General features: G+C 31.8%; 1 protein-coding gene across 18 annotated transcripts in view; it reads right to left on the reverse strand.

The window, feature by feature from the left end:
- Positions 1-6: 6 nt before the first annotated feature.
- LOC117113154 overlaps positions 7-26,849 on the reverse strand; it is a 128,906-nt gene continuing 102,063 nt past the window's right edge. For 17 of the 18 annotated variants that reach the window (XM_033256417.1, XM_033256411.1, XM_033256410.1 and 14 more), the window contains 10 exons: positions 24,377-24,532; positions 23,510-23,692; positions 22,705-22,824; positions 21,639-21,800; positions 20,674-20,789; positions 18,906-18,980; positions 17,855-18,047; positions 17,126-17,237; positions 12,168-12,311; positions 7-800 (listed from right to left, as the gene is read on the reverse strand). In XM_033256417.1, the coding sequence (XP_033112308.1) occupies positions 715-800; positions 12,168-12,311; positions 17,126-17,237; positions 17,855-18,047; positions 18,906-18,980; positions 20,674-20,789; positions 21,639-21,800; positions 22,705-22,824; positions 23,510-23,692; positions 24,377-24,532 (1,347 nt within the window). In that variant the 3' untranslated portion in view covers positions 7-714. Of the gene's footprint in view, positions 801-10,337; positions 10,394-12,167; positions 12,312-17,125; positions 17,238-17,854; positions 18,048-18,905; positions 18,981-20,673; positions 20,790-21,638; positions 21,801-22,704; positions 22,825-23,509; positions 23,693-24,376; positions 24,533-26,849 lie in introns of all 18 variants that reach the window. The other variant, XM_033256418.1, reaches the window with a different exon arrangement.

Consider the following 26,849-nt stretch of genomic DNA (forward strand, 5'->3'; position numbering starts at 1 on the left):
CCTATTGCACCACAGTAAGTCCAAAATGACATCTGTTCACTTGTATATCCATGACCATACTAGGCGGGTTTTAAATAGGAACTTAACTCCATGATTATTTCATGACGAAAGAACTTTCCTCCATGATTATTTAAACAATAACTAAAAACAAACAAATAGTTTCATCAAAACAGATATGTTGTAGTTGTTTTTCATCAAAGATGTTGAAGACACTGAATCAATGTAAAGAGTTCTCTTTAAATCATTGTTCTCATATCTTGATGGATCAATAAAAGAAATAAGCAAACAATAATTATTGGAAGAACAACAAAATTACAATAAAATATTCCATAAATTTGCCAACAACTCTAGTAATACTTAATCATAATTTTTTATTACATAAAAACAGGAAGCTGTATAGGAAACAGAAAACCTACGGTGTGCTGCAATACACAAAATTCAATAGGATTTATAACAGTGCATTATAACTATATATTTTTTCATTTATCTAACATCTATGATGCAATATATTTTGGTAACAGTAGATGTGATTTAAGTTTCTGCAATATGCATTTGCAGTGTTTACGTGGACAACCCTTTACATCCTTTCATCTACATCCAACTCAAATATTCATTTAAGTTCACTTAATATTAGTACCAAACATTACCCTGTAACATGAAATTTGTTCTGGTGTCATTTATCGCACTGATGCAGTTTTCTTGGCATCCATGTACCTAGACCTTCATAGTTTCATGTTTAGATACAATTCCAAGTGCTTTTGCTTCCTCTTCTGATAAACCACCCTTTAATGTTCGACGTACTGTAGACAGAAAAACAAAAACTCATAAAAATACAAGCAAAGGGAACACGATTAATATCTTAGCTTAACATGATTTTTTTCTGCTATTAGGTAAACTCACAATAGTAATGTAACAGGAGTAAAGTACTCCGCAAAAATAGAAGGCCTGATGCATGAAGTTACAACTTACTTATTTTTTATCTTTGTCATAATGGTTTTTGATGTACAGCGCTTTGATCTTTTTTGTAAAGGCGCTATATAAATGCTTTTTAATAATAATAATAATAATAATAATAATAACAATAATAAAAATAATAATAATAATAATAATAATAATAATAATAATAATAATAATAATAACTTGAAACACTCCCACCAGCTTAATACATTTAGGGCCTGTTCGAGCAAAAACGCCAACCGTATTCCGTTTATTTCACTGGGTAATCGCACTGAGCACTCCGCGGGTGGTCGACCGTTCGAGCAAGTTTTAGCTCACGGTAAATACGTGTAACGAAACCACTCCAGAAGTAAATTTCAACTTATCCCATGGTCAACAACCCATTCTTTGTTTACTTGCTACTGCTGCTATAACTATAACGGTGGAACGATAATGTAGCTCAATAACTTATAATGGCTGCTTTAAAATCTGTACGTAGGCTAGTTTATTCAAGTTTATTTCTCCGAATAATAGTAAATCTACAAATCGATCCCATAGCTATGCTACTAAATTAAGATTTTGTCGTGCATGTGTGAGGAGGTGAAGGAGAGCTGCAACCACGCCTGGGCCGTAACCTATTGAATTTCGCGCTGGGCTGTGGACAAAACATTTGGAAAAACAATTAGGTTGATTTATCATCACCTCCGGCTCCATGGTCATTCCATACACGGTATTCTACCCAGCAATTTGGTGGTCAAAATTGTCGCGGATAATCCAGATGGTAAGGTAATTAGACTAGTGTCCGAGCGGTATTAGAAAGTGTGTACCGGTGAATTAACAGGTAAATCGCACAGATATTTTTCGCTCGAACGGGCCATAAGTTAATACTTGCAATGCTCCCACCAGCTTAATACATTTAGTTACAACTTGAAACACTCCCACCAGCTTAATACATTTAGTTGCAACTTGCAACACTCCCACCGGCTTAATTAATACATTTAGTTACAAGTTACAACTTACAACACTCCCACTGTAATGTGCTCAATTACAACTTACAACACTCCCACTCGCCTAATGCATTCAACACTTTCACCAGCTTAATACATTAGTTACATCTTGCAGCACTCCCACCTGCGTAATACATTCAGTTACAACTTGAAACTCTTCCATTGCTTAAGGCAAAGTTTTCACTACGCTGGTCGGCAGTGGTCAGGCCACTCAATAATATTTGTATAAAGAACTTAATGTCATGTGTAAGAATATGGAAACTGTGTGCTAAACTGCAGCACCATCTGCATTTGTGATAAAGGGCCTGTTTATACTTGCAACGATAATGATGATGATGAAAAGCTAAAAAGCAATTCTTCATACAGAAAATAAAAGAAATAAGTTTTTATAGTAGGACATTCGATAAAGATTTTTCATGTATACGATAACAAAACGTTTTGACAAGTCAATTCAAATGACGTCATAATAATAATAAAAAACAAAACAAAATCGTTACTACTACGATTTTACTGTTTTTCCATGATTATGACGTCATTTGAATTGACTTGTGAAATAATTTTTTATTGTATACACGATAAGTTGTCCTACTGTAAAAAAACTTCTGTCTTTTATTTTCTATATGAACAATATATTTTAACTTTTTATTGTTATAATTGCAAGTATATATATAGGCCTTAAGAGAAGTTCAACAGAACAGAATGGCCCACTTGTAAGAAAAATGAAGCAAGCGACTACGATTGTAAGTAATAAAATGTACTGGTAAATAAAAATGGTTTCAAATGAGATTTAAAGGTTACACAGACTTGGATTTTTCGTGAAATTTAAAGATAAGTCATTACAGACTCTGACCACTGAAACTAAAAATTAGCCGATTCCCCGCTTGTGGAAACATGGTGGACATTGCAAGGAAAAATCCTGACCTGAAGGTTGAGAACTCAAACTGCAACCATTGTGCCAATCTTTTCCATGACATATATGCTTCCATTGCTCCAGTCATACAGAAAAAAAATCTTTTAATGACTGAATATTGAGTAGATTGTATTACTGGTAGTATCATAATATACACTCCAAGAAATACACGTTATTGTAGGATTAAACAGGAATTGATTTTGATAATTTTACAGTTTAAATTTACTGAATCCAATATTATGTTAAAGTTATTCATTGCATCTTTATTCTTCTTATTAAAAGCCAAATTCTATTTTAGCCTCTCCTTATTACAATAACTTTTCCTAGCTCTGTAAAAACTATGTTGCAAATTTAGGTTTGACATACATTCAGTTAATCTTTACAAATTCACTGTAAACATGATAATCCTAAAATTGCATTTAATAAACCCTCAACAAAATGCCAACAAGATTTCAGAAATTCTTATTAGCTGCTCAGAGTGTGTATTATCAAAATTTTAGTAAAATCAAATTCCTTTACAAAATACTTCAAACTATCCATCAAATTCTTTATTCTCAAGAAGTTCTATACTTAAAATTGCTTTCTCCCAAGTTGACGTCATAACTAATTTTGGGCCCACATTCATTCGTTATTCAATATTAGAGTACATACTGTATAGATTTAATTAGCCATATTTTAGCACATCTCATATCGTGGCATATAGATTTCATTACCCTTAAAATAGATGTTGTTCCACCCCCACCCCCATTTGAAAACACTACATGCCTAACTCAAAGCCAGTATTTGATTTGAAACACCCAATTCACACATACACCAAATGTAACAAGTGTTAAAAAGATGTAACACAATCTCCCAGGTCATTTACACATGTACATTCTCGAACTATGATATATATCGGAAGAAATATCACGAACAATTAAATCAAAGGATAGACAGGCCTATGTACATTATAAAATTGTTTATAGTGCTATACAGGGTTCTAGAACAAACAGATCACAAACAGCGCTAGTCCCTAGGCACCTTTAGCAGGCCTAGGAGGCTAGAGTATGCCTGATTCTATTGCCGTTTTGCTTGGCCAACTTGGCCAGCAGGAAATTCCTACCCTAGGCTAGGCTAGGCATAGGCCTAGCTAGCCTAATTCTTGGACCTTACCAACATTGCTGTAATATTCGACTAGCAGTCCAGATAATACATTTTTCCGCCATTTTCATCTTTTTTTTTAACAAGCTCATAAAACTTGATTGTGGTCTATTTAGAATTTGGGTGCACCTTTTTCGCCACATTTATCGTGTCGAGGGGAGCTTCCTCTCGCCCAAAAATCATTGAGAATGCGCTGTAACAAATCGTAATCTTTAAAGGTCACTTCGAGGCCGGTAACAAGTTGTTACTAGATAATGAGATTTCACTAGAAACTTCACCGAGATTGTGGCATTCACATGCAGCTTGTTACATGTGTGTAAGTTACTCATTCGTAATTGGGTATAATTTAATCATTCATATTATACCCTGGGCTTTTACCAGAGAAAAGGTTGGTACGTAAAATTGGGTGTAAAGTAGGGGGTGGGCTTTTATTAAAATCTACAATATACCACACACCTTTCATATTATAGGTTAAAATGTATCCTTTTTTGGGTGAACAGACAAATTTGGGCTACAAACATTTGAGCATTCAGGCAAACTACTAAACAATAATTTAAGTAGGATAAAATAAAATTTTCAGAAGGTTGCGAATAGACGTAAAATTGATTTTCAACCATGAAGAATAAATATGAGTGATTCATCAAGACTCATGTCACAGCGTTTTCTAATCAGGTTTTGAATCTCATAGTCAAGAGTATGAGCCACACTCTGACCATTCTTGGCCGGCCATTCATAGATACTCCGGCCTGCACTGTCAATGGGCTGTAAAGTGGTTTACACTGTTTCAGCCATAGTTGCGAGTTTTTCATGGCTTATAGACAAGAATAAAAATACATTAAAGCATGTATATATTGTGGCCGTGTTTATCAAATGATGATAACATCAGATCACCTAAAACTACAGACAGATGCACAGATGCACAGGTAATTTGGCATTTACAGAGGGATGGGATTGGGGATTAGTGGCTGGAAATATATTTTTAAAAATTGGGACAAATTGGTGCATATTGTAAGTCATCTATATTACAATATTATGTAGCACTGGAATATATCTAAAGTTTCAACTTTGAAGAGGACAGAGTGAAAAGAAATTGTATACAGTATCATCTACACAAAGTAAAACTTAAAATTGTGGGAAAATATAGTATGGAAAGAAGAGGACATAGTACATCCATTGATGAACACAAATTCTTTGGAGAAGGAATAAAAAGTAACTGCTAAAAAAAATCATTAAATTAAAAACAGCAAAATCATAGATAACAATTTTAAAAGAAAACAGGTTTCTGAGGATGATAAGAGAAATCTATTTGAAACATGAAGTCAACTCCTTTCTGCTCTTTTCAGGAAGAAAAATTTACATATCTTCAACACACAGATGTCAAGTAGGTGAATTGTTTCTTCTGAAGGCAATCAGAGCAATCAATATTCTTAACACTCTATGGTTCTTTTCAGGGCGATTTACATGGTGCACTTATACTAATAAAACAGAATGGTTAGTGATGTCAAAAGCAGCAGACAAATCCACTTGAAAGGCCACTACCATGCCGGTTTTAAAGACATCATTAGAAGGACAATTAAGGGCAGTTTTGGCTAAATTAGAGATTGGTGGGCTTCATTTTGAACACAGATCCGCATCAGATACTACCTTACCATTAGTTTGAGCAACTCCTTTTAAATAACTAAAAAACAAATAAAAGAAATTAAATAAAAGGTCACATATCAAGTCAAATTTCAATTCCTAATTCAGTCAGAATGAATATTTATAAGTACTAAAATAAATAACTTAAGCAGAATGTTTTTAAAAAAGACTTTTATTTTAATATTTCCAACCGTACAATCAACCTTGGAATATATCGGAAAAAGAAAGAGCAATATATACTGAAACCACTGAAAATTTACATGAATAAAGTTTGGAGGTCTGGTGTTAATAGAGCAGCGATCAATATCTAATCAACGATGGTGAATTTTCCTTTTTGATGAGAGCAAGAAATGTTTGTTACTTTAATTATGGAATAATGAAAGCAGTGTATAATTTAATGGCATAGCGTCGCTGGGATCCAGAAAAAATTTTGTTTTCTCTGATTGAATGCATATCATGTCATCATTGCTGCATTTTTCATTTCTAATAACACGAGAAGCAGTAAGTGAATGAGATATTCACACACTGCATTAGCGAGAGAATTTGTATGTATATTTGTATATTTACTAAAGAATTGTATTTGTTAGAGAAACTCAATTAGCATTTAGAATTATATTTATGGGTGAGCTAATGAGAACTTCCCACATTATACAAGTCTTAACATGATTTATCTAATTAAAACAGGCACTTACAAGTTAGTTTGAAGCAAATATCTATCACCAAAATTATACACTAAAAGACATTTCAGTGAACACTGGTACATAAATTATAAGTAATTTAGTGATAAAACCAGCATTCTAAGATAAAGCTAATACTTTGGTTTTTAATATATTGAGAATGCTGACACTCATGGATAATGATAATTAAAGCAGGAATAAGCAATTGGAATAGGAACAAATGGAAGGCTTTGGAGAAGTGATATGCCATGCATTGGACTGCTAGATCATAAGATAAGGTAATAATAAAAATATATTTAAATAATAGCAATAATAATAAAACAATAACAGTAACAAATGTAATAATAATAATAATAATAATAACAATAATAATAATAATAACAATAACAACAACAATAATAACAACAATAATAATAATAACAATAATAATAACAATAATAATAATAATAATAATAATAATAATAATAATAATAATAATAATAATAATAATAATAATAATATGTGCTAAGTCGGATTAAAGTGGAATACCCTTTGTGTTATTTTCCCCTTAACGTCATTTTTTAAAATTCTTCTCTAATTTCTCCTTAGTCTAAATTCTCCTTAATGTATGTTTAATTAACTTGATAATAACAACAATAACAATAATAGTAATAATAATTATGATGATAATTTAAAATCAAGTCTTAAATATGGATGTAAATTTCTTTAAATTAGACAATAATAATAGCAAAAAAATACTTGCTTTTATATTTTGGCTTGAAACTCAAGCCTTGTTCAGAATGAGGTGCTATATTGTTACTTGAATTTCAAGCCAAAACCCTAAAAAAAGTATTTTAGCCTATTTTTTTGGTCTAATTTATCTACATCTATCTTACATCAACAAGTTCAGATGGAATTTTTTTATCAATAATAATAATAATAATAATGATAATAATAACAATAACAATAATAACAATATGCGCTAAGTCTGACTTAGGGGGAATATCCTTTGTGTTATTTTCCCATTAACATTGTTTTTTTTATAAATTGTTCTCTAATTTTTCCATTGTCTAAGTAGGTTTTAGTAACATAAAACTATCAATAATATCAATAAAGCTACATTAATGAGAGACAGTACTGACCCTCTCTGCCGCATCTGCAAGAGTTCAGATGAGATAATATACCACCTTATAGCCTGTTTTCCGGTCTCAATGCCAAAGGAATACGCAAGGCACAGCATGATCGGCTAGGTATTATATATATTGGAATGTATGCAGACACTATTAACATCAAGGTAGCCAAAAAATGGTACGATCACCAACCTCATGAAGTCACATGCCAAGGATTTTACAATCCATACTGATCGCAACATCAAAGCCAATAAACCTGACACTGTTATGAAAGATCAAAAAGCAGGAACTTGTATTATCATCGACATGGTAGTACCCAGAGATACCAACATATCGGTCAAAGAGTATGATAAGCTCAGAAAACACAAAGATCTGGAAATTGCATGTGAAATTAGCTGTGTGTATTAGAATGATTTCTTAGTAGTACCAAGTATTACGCTCACTGACACTCTTCGCACAGTTCTTCGCGATACTTGGCAATACGGAGATAAAAAAATTAATTGTGGTTAATGAAATTTATTGGGGGTTATTGGTAGGCCTAACATCCTGATGGATATTTGTTTAATCTAAAAATGTATTCTAAAAATTATTATGAATTATTTCAGTGTTGCCTTATTTTTTTCAGTTCTTTTATAAATCAACGTGTTATATCATAACCATTATGCTTTTCTAGGCCATGCCTAGAACGGTCAAGGCTTCACTCGAGTGCTGTTGAGTGAGATTTGTTAGGTTCGCTGTGTGTGTGCATAGTCTGGCCTAGAAATTAAATATTCCATCGGTTGTACACTGTAGTAAAATCACCCCAGATATATTCAATATAGTATAGATTATTGTCAAATTGAGCAGCCTACATGAAATATTTCTGTATTTAATTTTATCAATAAGAACAAAATAAGATCTTGTTTCCCTCCACCAACACACCCACACAAAATACAATTCCAATAAAATGTCTTAAAATCATCAGCAATGGCAAACAGGTCCTAGTATATGTGCTATTGTGTTTTTATTGTTGAGGAAACTAAATTAATGAATAACAAGTGCTACTACACTACACATCTTTATTGAAAAATAACTGCACACTTTATGTGTTTATTAACATATTTATCTACTAAATTGAAGTTTAATTGAGCTGTCTCTTGGTAGACTATGACAATAATGATATTGGCCGTACTAATATGAAATTGCTAGGAATCATATATCAACCATTGACTATGACAATAATGATTTTCTTCAGCAGCGGATGTGCCTGTAGGCTGCGTAGGTTTATTTTCAAATTAGATATTGGGTTGATCCAAATCTGGTGCACTTTGGAGTCTAAAACTATACGTCATCAAACTGCTACTTGCCAATGAAACGAAATCAGGGATCATAAATGGGTCGTGAAGTTCATCAGAGTGACTTGAATATCTGATGGTGTTTATCTTAAACTTGATATCAACCAACCTTGTCAATATTTCCACTGAAATTCCTAGCAATCCCCCACCAGTTATTGCAATGTTGCCCAAGGGGAGTTAGAAATTGATTTTTGCCAGCATTGATTCTTGCTCTCTTTGTTGATGTTTGCATATGAGTTTAGGTAAATACTCAATATAGAAGTAATTTTCCTTAAATGTTGATATGTAAATATGAATTAAGAGAAATAAATCAGATTCATATAAACCGCAAGATTTTAAACAATTGATCCCTTTAACAATCCCATTTATCAAATATCTATAAATAGTCTAATATCTGCATCACTTTAATCATATTCTTGAATTGCATTTAATTTAGTGTATTATATATGAGGCTAAGCAACCCTACTTATAAGTCGGGGTCTACTATTATTATATAAGGCTACAAGACCCCTGCTATAAATATTTAAAAAAACTAAGGAAATGAGCCGTAAAAAACTCAATGCCCTAATGCCACACACTAATCATGACGAGCTTGTAAACAAGTGGATGAGTACAAATACTTAGGTACAATTATAGACAACAAACTTAATTGGAAGAAACAAACTGAAGTTTGTCAATGTAAAGCAAACCAACGACTGTACTTTATAAGGAAGCTTAAGCAATTCAAAGTAGATAGAACAATTCTTCATTTATCTTATCAATCAGTTATTCAAAAGCCTGGTTCACATTGAACTTTTATCTAGATATAGATCCACTTAACTAGTTAAAAGTTTGACGTGAACCACTCAATTATAGCTAGATAAAGGCGTAAGTCACTTAAAGTTAAGTGACTTAACTTCACTAGAAAATGGTAAATTAACTTGCTTAACGGTAAAGTCGGCTCAGATTACCAGGACACGATTACGTAACGTAGGCATCAGCCAGCGTTGTTGTGCTGTACCACCATTATCATCTTCTGGCTGGCAACAACGTACTCCAACAATGCTAACAGCAGCAGCATAGTAGTCTCATTAGTCTGGTTTTCAGAAATTATTTGTAATTTTGTATTTCTGAACATAATGTTTATTGTACCTTGAACAAGAGTTATTGGAAAAATGAAAACAATGAAAAAAGAGAGAATAAAGGTCACCCACGAAAGACAAAAAAAAAAGAATCTTGCACTGGGTTTTAATTTTGTCATTTTATTGTATTTAAAATTTTTTTTTTTTTTTAATTGTTTTATATTTGTGGTAAACGGTGGAATTTACGCCTGAGAATCACATGCTCTCTCTATCATGTATTTTTAAATTGTTTTATCTCATCTTGTACTTTCATGTGTTTTTATTTATTTTTATCTGTTTATATGTCTTATAATGCCAAAAAGGAAACAAATTTCTATTTTTTATATTGGACAATAAAGTTATCTTATCTTGTCTTATACCCCATAAAAGCAATTAAAATTGATCGGCAAAAACTGGTAAATAAATTGCATATTATATACAAACACACTAAATCAAGTTGCCGATGTTGTTGCACAATTTACTTACACAAGCCTGCAATTGTGATACAGTCTCTTCTTACAAGGTAAAATGCCCAAATTCATCTGCTCAAGAAGTAAACAAAATATTTGTTTAGAGTTTTGTGCCACTGTTACCGCAAGTGATAAATTGTTGTAAAAATTGCTCATCCAAAACCCATGCAAATACCATGCTCGTTAACAGCAAATCTTCTACCTATCAGTGATATCTTTATACAAATTAGGCTTTGAAACTTGTGCACTAAAGGGAGTGGTTAAATATACTTATCTAAAGAGCTTAAATAAACTTAATAGGTTATCAAATATTATTCTTGATTATTATTATTAATTTATTATTATTATTATTATTATCATATATATTTGGCTTTTCTGCACCTGTAGAAAAGCCATTGTTTTTGTTCTGATTTTTTCTCCCTTTTTTTCACAGGGTCTGGTTCTATGGCACAGTGGTTGCAGTGTAATGCTGCTAGTCCAATTAAGAAGATATGAAAGAATGGTGTTTAGATAAACCATGAATGAAATATATTATATTATATATAATAATATATTAATATATTTCCTCCATGGATAAACTAGATGGAAGCTTACCTCCAATAGGTCTACATTTTTTTGCATTTATTTAGCAAAACAATAATAATTATTATTAAAATAATAATAATATTACATATATTCACAAGTCATTTGTATGGGAAAAGGAAACTGGATATAAGATCTCCATCTATGGCAGGTCTCTGTGGTCTGTTGTCTATTAGTATAACATTTGCCTTGATAGCAAGATGAGATGTTTTTTTATACTACTGACGAATATTTTTTCGTTGCTGAAATGCTATATCTTTCATACAATTATAACATTCCTATTTTCGATCATATATTTTTATATATGTTGATATGCAATCCAAATTTGTAGATTAAAATTCTTGTTCAATCAATACTTAATCAATGTTTAAGTTTCAGAGATTGCTTTATTAAAAATGAATTGTTAGAAGATGTGTTTGTTGACGTGACACCCAATACATGCACTTAACTGATGCCAGCTTAAAACAAACCAATGATAATACTTCAAGTACTCGACAAACAAAATTAGAAAATCCACTGCAGATATAGCAATTACATCTTAAATTACTGAGCAAACGTCTAATTCTACTCAGATGTCATGTAATGATTATTTGAACATTTCAATTGTTTTCGCAGTTTTATATCATTTTTTCAATCAAATAACCACAATAATCAGCTACAAATGCACACGCAACATTGAAATTTAGCAGATAAATAAAAGCAGCAAATTATGTATAGCCAAACCAGTATAATTAGTTGCCAATTAACTTGTTTGACAAACAAATACACCATCACAATCATGGACAGTATTCACAAACGATGAACACTGTATAACCATACGTTGTAAATGATCAATGACTGCGTATTGTCTTCCAAACAAAGATAAATAGGGAATACAAAGAAAATAGAAAAATAAAGAATGGAACATATTTAGAAACGAAACACAGGAATTTGCAGATCATCGAAGAAGTTTCAATTCATATGCAGACTCATTGTTGATGGAAAAGTTTGCACATGAGGCAAAATGTTCACATATTCAATCGCATAAAAACAAAATTATAGACACTCAACATGTATGCATGTCATATAATAACAACAATAGTAATAAACAATTCCTTTCAGCCAACTGAAAGTAGCTTACTAATGACATGAAGGTAGTGCTTGTAATGTTTTAAATTTGTTACATTGTGTTCTACATGGGTGTGTCATATGTAGCTAAGCACAATATTCATCAAGTCATGTTAACTGCATGTGCATACATAATACAAGCAAGCGTGTAACTCACATGACTTTCTATTGCCATGCCTGGTCCGTTTGCGTTCCCGAGGTGGACGGTTGCTAGGTGCGGTGGCAGACTTGACGAGGATATCCATCATTTCATCACCCTGCTCTTCAGATGGCTCCTCGTTTCCTGGCATACTGTGTCGACCTGTGTGGGGTGGGGGAGTTGGTATGTTAATACTGTGCACAAATAGCATACTAAATCTTTAGTTTGTGCCTTAAAACAACCTTTGTATGGCATAGTGAATATATTTTGTCCCTGTATAGCCATTACTATATGCACACATTGACATTTAGAGCAAATCTTGAAAAGAAGCCCATCTTCTTTACAAAGTTTTATGGTATGTACAAAAAATATACTAGGATAAAGACACACTATGCTAAGCTTGTGTCCAACATACACAAAATCTAGAAAATCTAGGATTGTCTTTTCTTTGGTAACAATACACATTACTACCCAATGCGACCCTGGAAAACTTAAAAGTTTGATGTGAACACTAAATTTAAGCCAAATTGTACCATTTTACCTGACAAAACTGCATGTGATGAGTGATGGGTTAGATATGAACCCTATAATTAGACATAGATCTACAGTATTACAAAAGACCAACCCTGATTTCCAGTTCTAGGAAACACAACATGGCCTTGATGGTGAATCAACTTTTCCGTATTTATTGTTATTATTATTCTAAGACTGTACCACGTGTGCAAGTCAAAGATTAGTTTTGTTCTGTACTTCCATAAGAGAATGAGAAGAATTGCTTTTATTGGATTCAAGTTCATCGAGATAGAGTATGATTCCAGGTTAGGGATCTTCACTGAATACAACTCATTACTATTTATTCTAAACAGGATTTGAATACCAGCATTAACATATGATTCTTCAAATTGAAAATTAAATTAATATAAAGAATCAATCCTAATGCAAAATGTTTTATGGCATTAGTTCAGGGGTCATCTTATTCTACTTTAACATCCTTTACAATTACCAAGGTTAAGTGCATGTGATAATTCTTTGTCTTAAACTATTATATCAAGGTCATTGAATCCAGCAAAGAAGGGGGTTAAATCACATCCCAACAGAAATAAATATACTGTAGTAGGACTGCATTTGTAAATTGTACGATCTCTGAAAGACCAATTTAATACACCAGAGGGCTAGATTTTAATGTTTCACTGGTGCAGCAAATTAGTAGCGCCGTGTCTACATCATTCTGTCAATACTGTACATCTCTGGCACATTATCACCTTTAGAAACAGACCTTGGACAACATAATAGCAAATTAACAAGCAGTTAAGTGGTGAGCCCTTGCTGATAGCCCAACCTTACTCTAAGTGGATTGTTCACATTAAGTGTCGTATTGATCAAGTTTGCTCTCTTTACATCTTAACGGCCATTTCGCACAACTTCAATTACGATAATATATCGCGCAGCTCGTTAGCTTCCCAGATTGACGCGCTCCATCTTTTATTGTTTGGAATTAATTTCATGGTTTTTATTTGGTGTCGAAGCCAAAAATAAAGATGACAATACTATTGGCAAGATCAGGTTACAACTATATTGGAGTCTTGTCAATGGGACCGAAAAGTTGTCATGGTGATGGGGGATCACAAATGCGTACTTTGATTAACATTCTGAATTGCTCAATTTATTACTTATGACACTAATTTCAAATCACAACTGTAGTAAATTGCTTTAATACAGCCTTGAATTATATCAGTAATATTATTTGATACTAGCCACATACGATCCTAAAATTTGGCCTGTAGGTATACAATGAACACTGTTTTATTAATAATATTTAATGATTATTATCTTTATGAATCATATATTAAGTTACTAATATATTGTAGCTATTTATGTATTAGGTAAATCATTAAATAATTTATCTCACTTCTGGCTTTTATAATTATTATTATTTATCACCATTACTGCTACCATTAACATAGTATGTTTACTAATATATTATTACTAGTAATTTTTTAAATTTCCTGTACTAATATTATATTGTCATATATGTATGTTGTTTTTGCTTTTAGGTATACCAAAGTGCTCCTCCATGTAATTAGATTTAGAATTTATGATATCAATTTATTTTGTACAATGTGCTACCTCTTTTGCGCCTTAAGGACAATTTCTAGTCAAGAATGTAGTATAGCACGTACCGATTTGATTCTAAATTATTGCCCTTTTACACATGTAAGTTCTGGGTGAAGAAAAACAACAATGCCTTACCCAAGGGAACAAGTAATGTGACCAGGCAAGGGGGACAACAGTGCCTTCTCCAAGGGAACATGACCAGGCAAGGGACAAAACAGTGTGCAAATATTTGTGGAAAGAAAACACTATTAATTATTCAGTGTTTAGAGTCAATGGCCATCCACCTGTGGTTGTAACTAGCTAACATATGGGTGTGATAAGCCTTAGTAACAATTATTAAAAAAAAAAAATACTCATATTCATATACACAATTATGTAAGTTCTTATGTTTTTTTGCTTTAATTTATTTCATGACAATGAAAATATCTGCCAAGTACTTTTCTGATTTTGAGGGAATGTATTGTCATTGATGAAGTTAATACTGGTCCTTGCTGGTTATTGATCATGAAATGCCAATATAAATAAATCTAGTTCATATGGTAACATGAGATAGGCTATGAATATTCACATAGATTAATTACCAATCACGTATTGGACAAGAGTTAGTGACAACAGCCACAAGGCATGGGTCAACATTTTTAATATGGGTGTAAAAGGCAATGCACATAATGTTACTGAATGAATAGAACTATGGATCAAACTTAAGATTGACATCATTTAATGATGTGTGATAGATAATTGTAAATGTAGGGGTAAGCAGAGCTACTTCTGTTTCATTGTTTGCATGATGGCTTACTGCCACCTACATCAAATAAAAGCTTAAAGCCCTGTCCACTCCATCCAATTTCATTTGACAAAACTTGTGAAATGCCTATATATGGTAATGATGACATCACACCATCACCATATAATCACAGCATGATTTGTATGGGAATACAACAGTTTTTAGTCACATAAAATGTGATAGTCTGGACTGAGCTTAGAAATAAAATAATAATTGCTTGCTTTCTGTTTTGTTTTTAAATGCTATAGCTTCCAATTGAAAATTAAATCAGAATAAATACTCAACAAATTGCTAATTACAGTATAATTTCTATACCCTGGCAGCAAATTTACAGAATTTCATACTAAAACGTTTTTAAATCAATTAAATCTATTCTTTCAATATGTGACTCATTAAAATTTGGTAACTAGTTCAGTTCATCTAAATGTGGAATACAATTTTTCCATGCATTTTTTTGAGTTGCAGAATGTTTAAATATTATGAAAATGCTATTCAAAAATATATATCCTAAACACATATACAAAAAATGTAAAAATAATAGTAATTCTATATTGATTATAAACCACAATTATGAAATTCAGATTAGAAGACTAAGTAAATAATAAGAATTCCAATATAGAATTGTATTTTAATATTTATATGCTTATAAAGGTTATAATAAACATCACTTATCAACCTGCAGATCTAATCCATCAGATGGTAATAATAAATATATTACATATGAATGAATAGTTAATGAGTAGAAATTACTCTTAATTAATTACTCAATAAAATGATTTATGCAAGTAGTGTGTCACACAATTTCTGTCATATCAATTGAAAAGTATGTCAGTCACCCATAAACTTATCAGCGTACTACAAATACTTGCATTAATCAAACAATAGACTGATTCCATAGATAAATTTGGATCTGGTTACATACTGTTTACTGGGTACTCAACATAAACAAATATAAATTGATATGTAAGAGATTTTGTACCACATCAAATGAAATTGCTTAGTGTGGTGGTATTAATATATCAATTTCATACAATATTAAATTTATTGTAATTTTTGTGAAACTAGTACCTAGGTCTTAAAAAGAGGGTTGAAAGTGTTCAAATTCAGTCTATACTTAATCCATAGACTTCAGATACAGCAGCATACTGCACTGTGTACACAAAGTCCCTCATTAATTGTGGTATATTGGCACTGGCCTTGAGTTTTTACATTTCAAAATAATTTTGATCTAATTTAATTAAAAATTGCATTTTTCATTGATTACACAAAGTATAATATATTCACATTCAACTTAACCAGCATGTGCAAACATACATCTCCACTAAAATGTCATAAGATTGTTGGAATATAAAGCAGCTCTAGAGGGTGATCACTACAAAACATGGTTAGGGTTTCTAGAAGTTGTTGTGTCTAATCCAGTGATGATAATGTAGTGACATGCAATCAAATCATATTTTGTCTTCGAAACACATGTATCCTAATATGCTACATAATATTTGACAATGAATAGTATTAAAGAAAAGAATATTGTTTGTCTCTTCAAGTCTGCAACAAATGTAATTAACTCTTCGACCTGTTTCATATGAATGAAGAATAATATATTCAGCTCTGCATTCATTATTAAACAAAAGACTTTCATAGCAGATGATGACATTCACAGTATATCTTGACCTTGCTCTCAATTATTAGATAATGCAAGGTGACTTTTGAAAAATTGTATGAACAAGTTTTAATATGTTTTATCTGTTTCATAATTAAACATATAGCTTAAAAAATACAAATGTAATAAGACTGTTCAACAATACCTGCCTTACAAAACCAATTAATTTTTAACACCTTTTGTTTTAAGTCTTTTGCAAGTCTGAAAGTGTTTTGTGATTTACATTTATTATATTCTTGTACCCAGGAAAATAAATGTCATATGCATTTATGAATGACAAAATAAAATTAATTTTCAATCTTCATATAAATAAGCATGTACAAAAACACTAAAACCAACTTGGATAATATTAAAGATAAACTGTCACCCAAAAACATGTAAAAACATGCATGATACCAAGCACTGTGCGTGTCTTACCTGCGACTTTTTTTGACCTTGCTTTACGTGCATCATCGCCAGGGGTGGTTCCAGAACCTTTGAGTAGTTTTTGTAGCTTGGCATCTTCTTCTTTGTCCTTCCCCGTAAATTTCTAACACAAGATATAAATGCATGTAATCGCTGGTATTCATTCAAAGTTAACTGCTAAATAAAGCCCCTCATAATTTTTTTTTCTTTAAGTACACATGCTTTAAGGTTTGCCAATAGTGAATATGTATGACCGTCCCTTTCACAAGACAAACATAGACACAGGATGCTTACACAAACCAAATCTCAATGGTTTAGGAAGTGAAGTTGTGTTGGTCAGGAGAAAAATCCTGCAACACTGACAGGAATTAAACCAGGAGCCTGGGATTGGAAGGCTAACATCTTAACCACTATTCAACTCCACCGACATAATCCAATTCACTTCACTCCAACATTTTTTTCAGATTTCTTAATATTTTATTTACTTTTCAGTATATTTTGAAGAGCAATCTGTTCAGATATGTAGCAATAATTAGTGCTATCTTTAACATTGTATCTTTTTAACATTGTAACACTGGATATTACAAGTTTGAATGTCTGACTTTCCAACTACTGTACTGTTTACAGTACTCTTAGTATCACAATTTTACTTCTGTCCTGAATAGTAATTTTTTATTAATGCATTAGACACTATTAAACATTTGAAATGTTTAAATGGCAGTATTTTGGATTTTACCTCACCTCAACAATCATTTTTCCTCTAGTTTTATTTCTCTTTCTGTGATTCTCTTTTTTCTTTTCTTGTTCTTGGACACGTTCCCTAGCGGTCCGATACTCTAAAGCAAATTCACTTAGCACCTTACAAAATTCGTTAACTTTCATGTCACTTGCTGTGTTTGGGGTAAACCCACAGTACAGTAATAATTTATTAAACCTATTAAAATACAGGGAAAAATTAGCATGATGATAATTATGAGAAAATTTATAATGATGATTACTTGGAAAGTCATGTGCATAATCATTGTCATTACTTCATAAAAGTATAAAACATGGCAGCCAAAAAGCCTGAATTATGAAATACGATTAACATCAAAACATAAAAAAGCATGAAACATATTAAACATAATAGGAAATTTACATTAAAATTGCAGAAAAAAATAATCCTCATAGATATAAATTTAATGCCAAAATGTAAAAGTGTACCCCATTAGAAAATAGGTCTGGTGTACTAACACTAGACTAGGATATGTAGCATGTGAGCTACAGTGATTTTTTTTTTATTGTTTTTGTTAATCCTTGACAGTTTTTCTGTAATTTCAGTTTTGGATACTTTTTGTTTTATTGTACTGTATGTACCAATTGTATTATGATTTTTATAAAATTGAAGAATGAATGAAAAAGTGAATGAATGAATGACTGAATGAATCCAGACATTGAAATACCATTTTCTCATTTTAAATTTTATGTAATTTAAAAAAATGTTTACCGTAACTTGAGACAAATCAAATCAAATACATTTCAATAGTTACAGTTTTGGATACTTTTTATTTTATTGTACTGTATGTACCAATTGTATTATGGTTTTTATGAAATTGAAGAATGAATGAAAAAGTGAATGCATGAATGAATGAATCCAGACATTGAAATACCATTTTCTCATTTTAAATTTTATGTAATTTAAAAAAATGTTTACCGTAACTTGAGACAAATCCAAACAAATACATTTCAACATTATTGAATTGTGATAAATCAATTATTACAAATTATATCATAATCTGATATCTTTGCTCACCTATTAATAACTCTCCTATGTACAATTTTAAGAACAATAATTCTTTGTGCAGAGTCTGCTAAAAACTCTTGTAATCTGAAAAAGACATATTGCAGTTTTCATAGAAAGATAAATCAACAACATATTTTAAATATTAGGAAGTGGAATTTTGCCCTTCAAAGTTTCAATTTCCAAGCAGTTTTAAGTTATGACCTTTTTCATTCATAAAAACTTAAAAACCACCTGGAAATTGAAGCTGAAATTTTGGAATCTTTCTTTTGACATATAAAGGTATTTTTAATTTTTTTTAAAATGAAAATCCAGGGGGGTGGGGGTCACAGGAGTATAATTGAGAGCAAGAATGGCCACCTTTAAGTGGGATGTAGGATAAGCTGTTCTTATACGTGACACACTGATCTCTGCAGCTGAGGAAGCTACAAATCCATGGAACAATTGTCCCACAAACAGAATCTATGATTTTATTAATTAACACATTGTGATCTATAAGGTTGAATGCTTTAGCTAAGTCTGTGAGCACGACTGTTCCAGTATTGCCAAGGCAGGCACGATAAAAATACATGACCATTGCCACCTGTGTCAGCTGCAGAGTTCAGGCCATGGATAAGACAAAGAAGGCAATGGCAGATTCAGGCCCCTTTCACATTACCATATTATCTAATATCTTTTTTTGATTGGATCCAATAACAAATGAATTTCTCTGCAACCTTAGCAAATGCACAGGAAAGTGAACCAGGCCTCAACCTGTCAATGGGGGGAATGTTCTTTGAGGATGGGGACAACAATGGTTTTTTTCTATAGGTTAGGGAGTTTACTTTCCATCAATGACGAATTCACAGTATCAGCAAGTGTTTCCATTAACTCAACAGAGAATTCCTGTTATTGTTGAGTTTTGACATTTCGAGCGAGTTGCCTCAATTAAGATGCAGAGACACTCTCAACAACAAGCTCTTTTCATTTTGAATGAATATTAATCATAATAAGCGGTCTGATAGTGCATATAATAAATAACAGCATAAACACTTGTTGTGGGACATAAATGAATAACACATTATGATGGGTCAATCTAAAGCCTCATTTACACCAAATCTGAATTTTTGCTTCCAAAGGTCAACTGACTATGAAACATATATATTTGGCTTACTGTTGTGTTTGTGGGTGGGGAAGGGGATGCAGTATCCATTATGTTGCAGATTTTGTCCACGTACTGGAATTTACACTTTACCGGGTGCCCAATACACCCTAGGTGGACACAAACAAGGCCAACAACCAAAAAAATCTTGTGTTTGCCACGTTTTGGAAAATTCCAAAAAAATGAGTAGGTCAGTAGTAGAAGTTTTTTTTAATTTTTTTATTTAAACCAATACTGTAATACACAAAAATACAACAAAGACCATTTTAAAATCTAAATTGAAGAGCAAAATGATTGCATAAAACTTTCACATCAATTACCGTCCAGCAAGATAGGCCTATTTCAGCCTTTTTAGCTCATTAAAATATATTGCTAAAATGCTGAAGCTTGATTTCGTACATTCTGGGTTGGTTGGCATTGGCCAACACAATAATTTTTTTTATTTGTTTGATATCCAAGCAAGTAAATACATTTGTAACGATTACTACTTTATTGGAAAACTTGTGGATTGTTTTTGTTTTGTTAAATATTATTTTAATATAAAATGTAATACTGTTAGTGGCTTTCTCATTTCTGAATATTTTTTTGTGGCACAGAATAGAAACTTTTTGTAATTCTTGGTTTCAGACAAATGCTTACTTATTTTTCAGTTGGGAATGGCTATCATGTTTGGAGATGACTCGAAGGTGTTCCCATGACTGTTTGCACTGAATTTCCATCCTTTCTAGTGTATCGGCAAGAGCCTCAAAATCAACCTAAACACAATAATTACTTTACTTTAAATATATTAATTAATCATTCAATCAATATATTTAATTAATCAGGTCAAACTAATAATAAAAGTAACAACAATAATATACATTTATAATATCTTAAGCTAAAAAAAATATCATCATCATATGAATACATTTAGATGTGAAGGTGTTAGAAAGATGTTTAAATTTATGCTTAATTCAAGGCTGTGGATATTCGGCCTATATAGGGCGCAATCCAACACTAGCCTGAAAGGTAGTCAAATTGGAGATTTAGCTGGTTAAATAATTATAAGCTTCTTAATCCAAATAAAATGTTACTTATTTAAGTGTGGTTAAGCTATAATTTACAGTTCATTACAGTGTAAAATCCATTGTTATATAATTTTTATTTAAACCATGAAGTTCAATAAACACACATTAAAGGAAAAAGTTGAAATTTAATATGTGTGGAGGGGTAATAATGTGAAGCGCTTAGAGGCTTTAGGCATGAAGCACTATATAAGACCGACATATTATTATTATTATTATTATTATTATTTGTTTTGATTACTATGTCCACCATTATTTAGAGTAATGTTTTAACTGTTTTTTGTAGATCAATTTTAAGGGAAATCTTCTTTCATTTTGAGCTAAGCTCACTATCCAATATAAAAAATAGTATTCATATATGCACTCATGTGTGTGCATGTATGTTATTTATTGTGGAGGGTGCTTATTAGTGAAAAGATTCCATTTGCCTTCAGGTAAATGACAATACTAACAATACAACTGATGGAAATGTATACTTTTCTAAACTGAAATTCAAAGAATATTAAAAAGATCCATCAAAGGTACATATAGAAGTCTTACTTTTGAACATCGACTAATAGATGCTAATTCACTGTAAAGATCAGAACCATCAGGAAACTTTTCCATCACCATGCTACAAAGATGATGAAGAAGGGACTGTTTATGGACCGTATCCTTTACTTCAGGTACTCTGGCAAGATACTCTATGTTAAAACCTTTAGCCTAAAAAATATAAAAGCATTATAATTTTAAATTAATTAAATGTACTTGTTTACAGGAAGTCTATAAAATACACATAATAAAAACAAAAAGAATTAAGTAGGGTTGATTGCATTACATGACAGAAGAAAAACATTGTCTGATGAGAACTGATTTTATAAAAACATAGCAAGTGTATAATATTATTGGGTTAATTTGGATAATCCATTATTATCAATTAAAATATTAATGAAAAAATAACAATATTTTCAATTTATGTTATATTAATATATAATCAATATTATTATATAATAAATAATATTAAAAAACCAGATATAATTTTTTTTTAAAGTAACAATAATATGGCGAAAAAAATGAGTGATAAATAAATGAAAATTTTAGTATAGTTTCTATGAGCTGAAAAATACAATCTGTAAGAAAAGTTACGATTTTTATAAAAATTCATGTTCTTATATAACATTAAACTGTCATTTTGACAATGTTGGAGTAAGGTGCACAAAACGAACATTTGAATAATTACAGAAAATTTATTTATTTTTTCTGCGAAGTGAGTCTCATGAACCACCGGACACCACCTCATTAGTAAAATTAATGTTGAAATAACGAATATAATTTCAGTCTAATGAAAATGCAAATGTTCATAAGGCCTTTGTAACCACCGCACAATGCGCGACTATCATGCCAACTGACACGTACGTGGGTAATTCGTCACACATTTACGGTAATTATGATTGGTTGCTATGGTTCTTGTGCTGGTTAGCATGTAGGTGCGCGCGGCGCGTAGAATGTCGATGCCAAAGTTTATAAGCTTTGACGTCCTAAAATGTGCGTTCTCTTGTTGAATTGCCTTGATTAAAGTAATGAGAACAGATGAGTTATTAAATATTTGGATGACCTATGACATTACCTGTACTCCATTGAGGAAGTTACCAATGGCAAGCAGTGTGGCAAGAATGTATTTCAATGTTTTGGAAGATTTTAAATCTTCAATTCCCTGTTTCAAATCTGCAAGTGGTTCAGCCACCTCCTGATAAATTAATGAAAAAATATTAATTAGCAAGACATTAAAATTAATGGGAATTAAAAAATGTCTGATTATCATAAACAATAATTGTTCCAGGATTGATATTTATTCAATGAATAGAGTAATGCAATTAATTTGATATTTATTATACATACATTAAATCTCTGCTATGTTTATCTTCTCCTCCCAATATCAGCCAAATCAGTGTAAAAGATGCTGGATTAAATGTTTGTTATAAGCAATGCTAATAACTTCCCTATAATTCTGGGCCGGTAAAAAAGCTTAAGCTAATATAACCCAATGACATTCAATTGTTTCACTTGTGTGTGTATGCTGCTGCTTATTATCCTATTAGGCTACAATACAGAGGTAGGCGTAGTTTAACATTGTGCAACCATTGATGATGCTGCCCGAAAATTAAAATAGCTACTTACAGCGTGGTATGTACTACCAAACACATGGTAGAAATACCTAGTTAACGTCTATGAAGGCAATAAAAACTACATCGCGTTACCCAGACCACTTTTCCTGTCTGTCAACATAGCGATAATCTAATTAACGTGTGGGCCTAGACCATCAGCATAGCCACACAGGCAGCTAATGTATCATAAAAAATATTAAGGCATTTTGCTATTATCTACAAACATATTGTAGTGAATTTCAACTAATTTCAACTGAGTTGACTTACCTGTTCCAATGTTTCATAATCCATCTTAAATAGCCAGAGATTAAGTCTTGCTTTTAATCCACTCACTGAAGACATGGTTATTAGAAATTGTTCAGCTGATCCCAGTGGTACATCAGGATGAGCTGCTTTGGCATCTTGGATTAACTTAATCTCCTCATCAGAAGGAACTAGAGTCAATAGTTTCTATAACAATATTAAGAAAAACTTACAAATAACCATAACCAGATTTGAATAACATACATGATCAATACAAGAGACTTTTAACACAAAATATGTCAAACAATGGAAAGGGACATTCAACTGTAATAAATAAATATTTGTTTTGAAATGCATTACAAGCACACCAGTAATTGAACTTCACTCAAATATCTTTATTCTTTGTCATGAGTCCTATGGAATAATAATTTATGCCTACATCATAGTTCCAGTCTACCATGCCATACCTATTAATGGTAAGCTATGTTCACAATATCTACATGTTTGTCATTCTAATGGCAACACCATAGATGTGTATGATACATTCTAAATGTCAGCATGTTGACCACTTTCAAAATTCATGCATTCTAATGTTGAACAGTACATTATAATTGTCAGTATGCACTGACCATGTTGTACATACATGTACAACACTTTACAATAATAATGCAATAACATTTATAAAGTATCAGTGGCCATACGAGAAATGTGTTTATTCAAATATAGATATGAGGCTTCAAACTCTACAGCCAATCAGGACGTTTCAACAGGAATGATGCCAAAATAAAAGCCCTAAAAAAATGGTGTGATGATGAGGGACTGGCATTAATTTACATAGATTCAAATTGAGTACGTTCTTTATGTATTGGATACTTATCTACTGTATGTTACCTCTACTCCTTCTTTATTGATGGCAACACTGTCCATATTTAAAATAGCTTGTTTGATTGTGCGTGGTTGAGGTAAAACAGTCAATCCAATGTTGATAGCATTTGATCGTTTGTGATCTAACACAGTTATAACATTTTTCTTAACTGAATCTGTTTTCTAAAGACAAGATAAAAAAAAATCAAAACTATTTCAACATGAAATAATTATGAAATTTCTTTTGTACAAGAAATAGATGATAGATAACATGAGAGTAATTAGATAACATAAGCATTTACTTTGACGTCATCAATCATAATATACATGATGGTTATTTGCTCAAAGTAATTTGTTTGGTAAAGCGATTGACATTCTAAAGAAATCAAGAGAATTAAAGGATAATCCACTGATTACACAACAATGTCTCCCACTCAATAAACTATTTCCTATGCCCACATTTTCATTAACAAAATATGGATCATCAATTACGATATTAAAAATATGCAGATATTAATATATTAACTGGGGTTCTCATACGATATAGGTTATTACTGGATTAAGAAACAGAATATGAAATTATGGACTGTCCATCATAAAATGCAAATCATTATCCAGTCTCATACGTCAAATTGTGTGCCCTTTTTATATACTGACACCACTTTTATTAAAATGTTAACAGATATAAATGGGTTGTATTGTTGGAAATCACTGCATCCACTTCTTACATCTCATGCTGAGTTGTGTTATCCCACACATCATAAAAATTTCATAAAAGATGAAATGTATAAGCCGATTATTCTCTAATATTCATTAAAATGTGAATAAAGGCCATATAAATTTATTATTATTATTATTATTATTAAATTATATTTTTTTGACTCATGCATATAATGATGATGCTAAAAGTAGCAAAATCAGTGTAGTTTAGGTAGTGAGATGAATGAGAATGGTGAATGATGAGTATAGGTACAATGATTAAAATAGAAGTAGTTAAACAGGCCTGCATGGTTTATGTAAAAAGAATGTGAGACACTTATAGAGGACAGATAAATAGATATAAATCTTTCTTTTTTGATACCCAATCAATGTGGGGACATTGTTTTTCCATGGGGTTCTGATGTCAAACACTTAAATTACAAATAAAATTAAAGCCCCATATTCCCGGCAAAATTTCACATAAAAACAAAGCAATTTTCAGAAAAAATGCACATGCATTACTCTAATTATTAAAAACCAGATCATTTTTTGGCATAACTTGTAGGTTTATACTAGAGGATGGCCGTCGCGAGGCAAAAAGATGTAACTGACATTTTTGTCGATTTTGAAATAATATCATTTGGGAGTATATTAAACACGTCTGAATTACCTGTGAAAATGTCAGGTCTCAATAATGAGTAATTTCGGAGATAGAACCACCTATCTTTAAGCACAAAACTGAAAATCTAGTGATTTTCTGTGGCAAAACTACGTAACTACAAGATTACGTGGCAAAACAAAGTATATCTGCAATGAAGATATGTTGTTTTGCCACGGAATGATATTCAAAAATGGTCTTGAGCCGATAGAATTTGGTAAGGCAAAATCAAATGGTTATTTGGTTTTTTATATATCAATACTTAACAGTGATGTATGACCAAGCTAGGTAATGCATGTGATTGCCCCCAACGTGATAAATTCCAAAAATATGTCGCACTTGCAACAATACTGAGCCTATGTTTTCGAGACAAAACAACAGATCTGTATTAATTATCACTAATAACTTTGCAATAAACAAATGGTTGTAATTAAAATTACATATAATCACAATGTCTATACTGTATGATATACAATCCTGCAAAATTTCAAAAGGTTACGACAATTTATTGCGAAGTTATGAACATGCAAACTGTAACTCAATTTTTCTTTTTTTTTTGTTTTGCCACAGAATGGCCGAGGAGAAAAAAAAAATGAAAAATAGAGACTACTCATTTCCTCGACGACTTCTTTGCTACTAGACAAATTTAGCGGTTATAGATTGCATCCCCCCCGCATAGTCTCACCAGCTGCTTTTTGTGTACAGTATATGTTATACAGCCGAGCATACATGGTAGATAGGGTAAATTTTTAGCTTATCCACCATTCTTCCTTTTTTATCTGGTTTTTTCCCCCCATGTTTTAAATTTGAAAAATTCACAAGTGGGGAGGGTACGGCTGGGCCTCTAGAATCTGCCACTCTACAGGCCTACAAGTCTTTCTAGTAGGCATATTATTAGCCTTGGTTTTCCAACATCAACTCTGATAGGCCTTGTTTTGTAAAAATGAGGGAATGCAGTAGCATGAGGAAGGGTAGGGGATAAAAGAAATACCTGCACTCCAGGTTCTCCTACCCTACCACTCGAAATTTTCAGAGCACAAAAAATTCCACTCATGCACATGCAAGTAGTTAAAAACAATGCCAGCGCCAGAAATTCCCCGATGAGGAGATTGTATCCCACAAAAAGGCTTACATTTACCTCAG

The sequence above is a fragment of the Anneissia japonica genome, unplaced genomic scaffold, assembly GCF_011630105.1.
Source record: "Anneissia japonica isolate Jap-2015-1 unplaced genomic scaffold, ASM1163010v1 scaffold1812_len1207588_cov181, whole genome shotgun sequence".
Lineage (NCBI taxonomy): Eukaryota > Metazoa > Echinodermata > Crinoidea > Comatulida > Comatulidae > Anneissia > Anneissia japonica.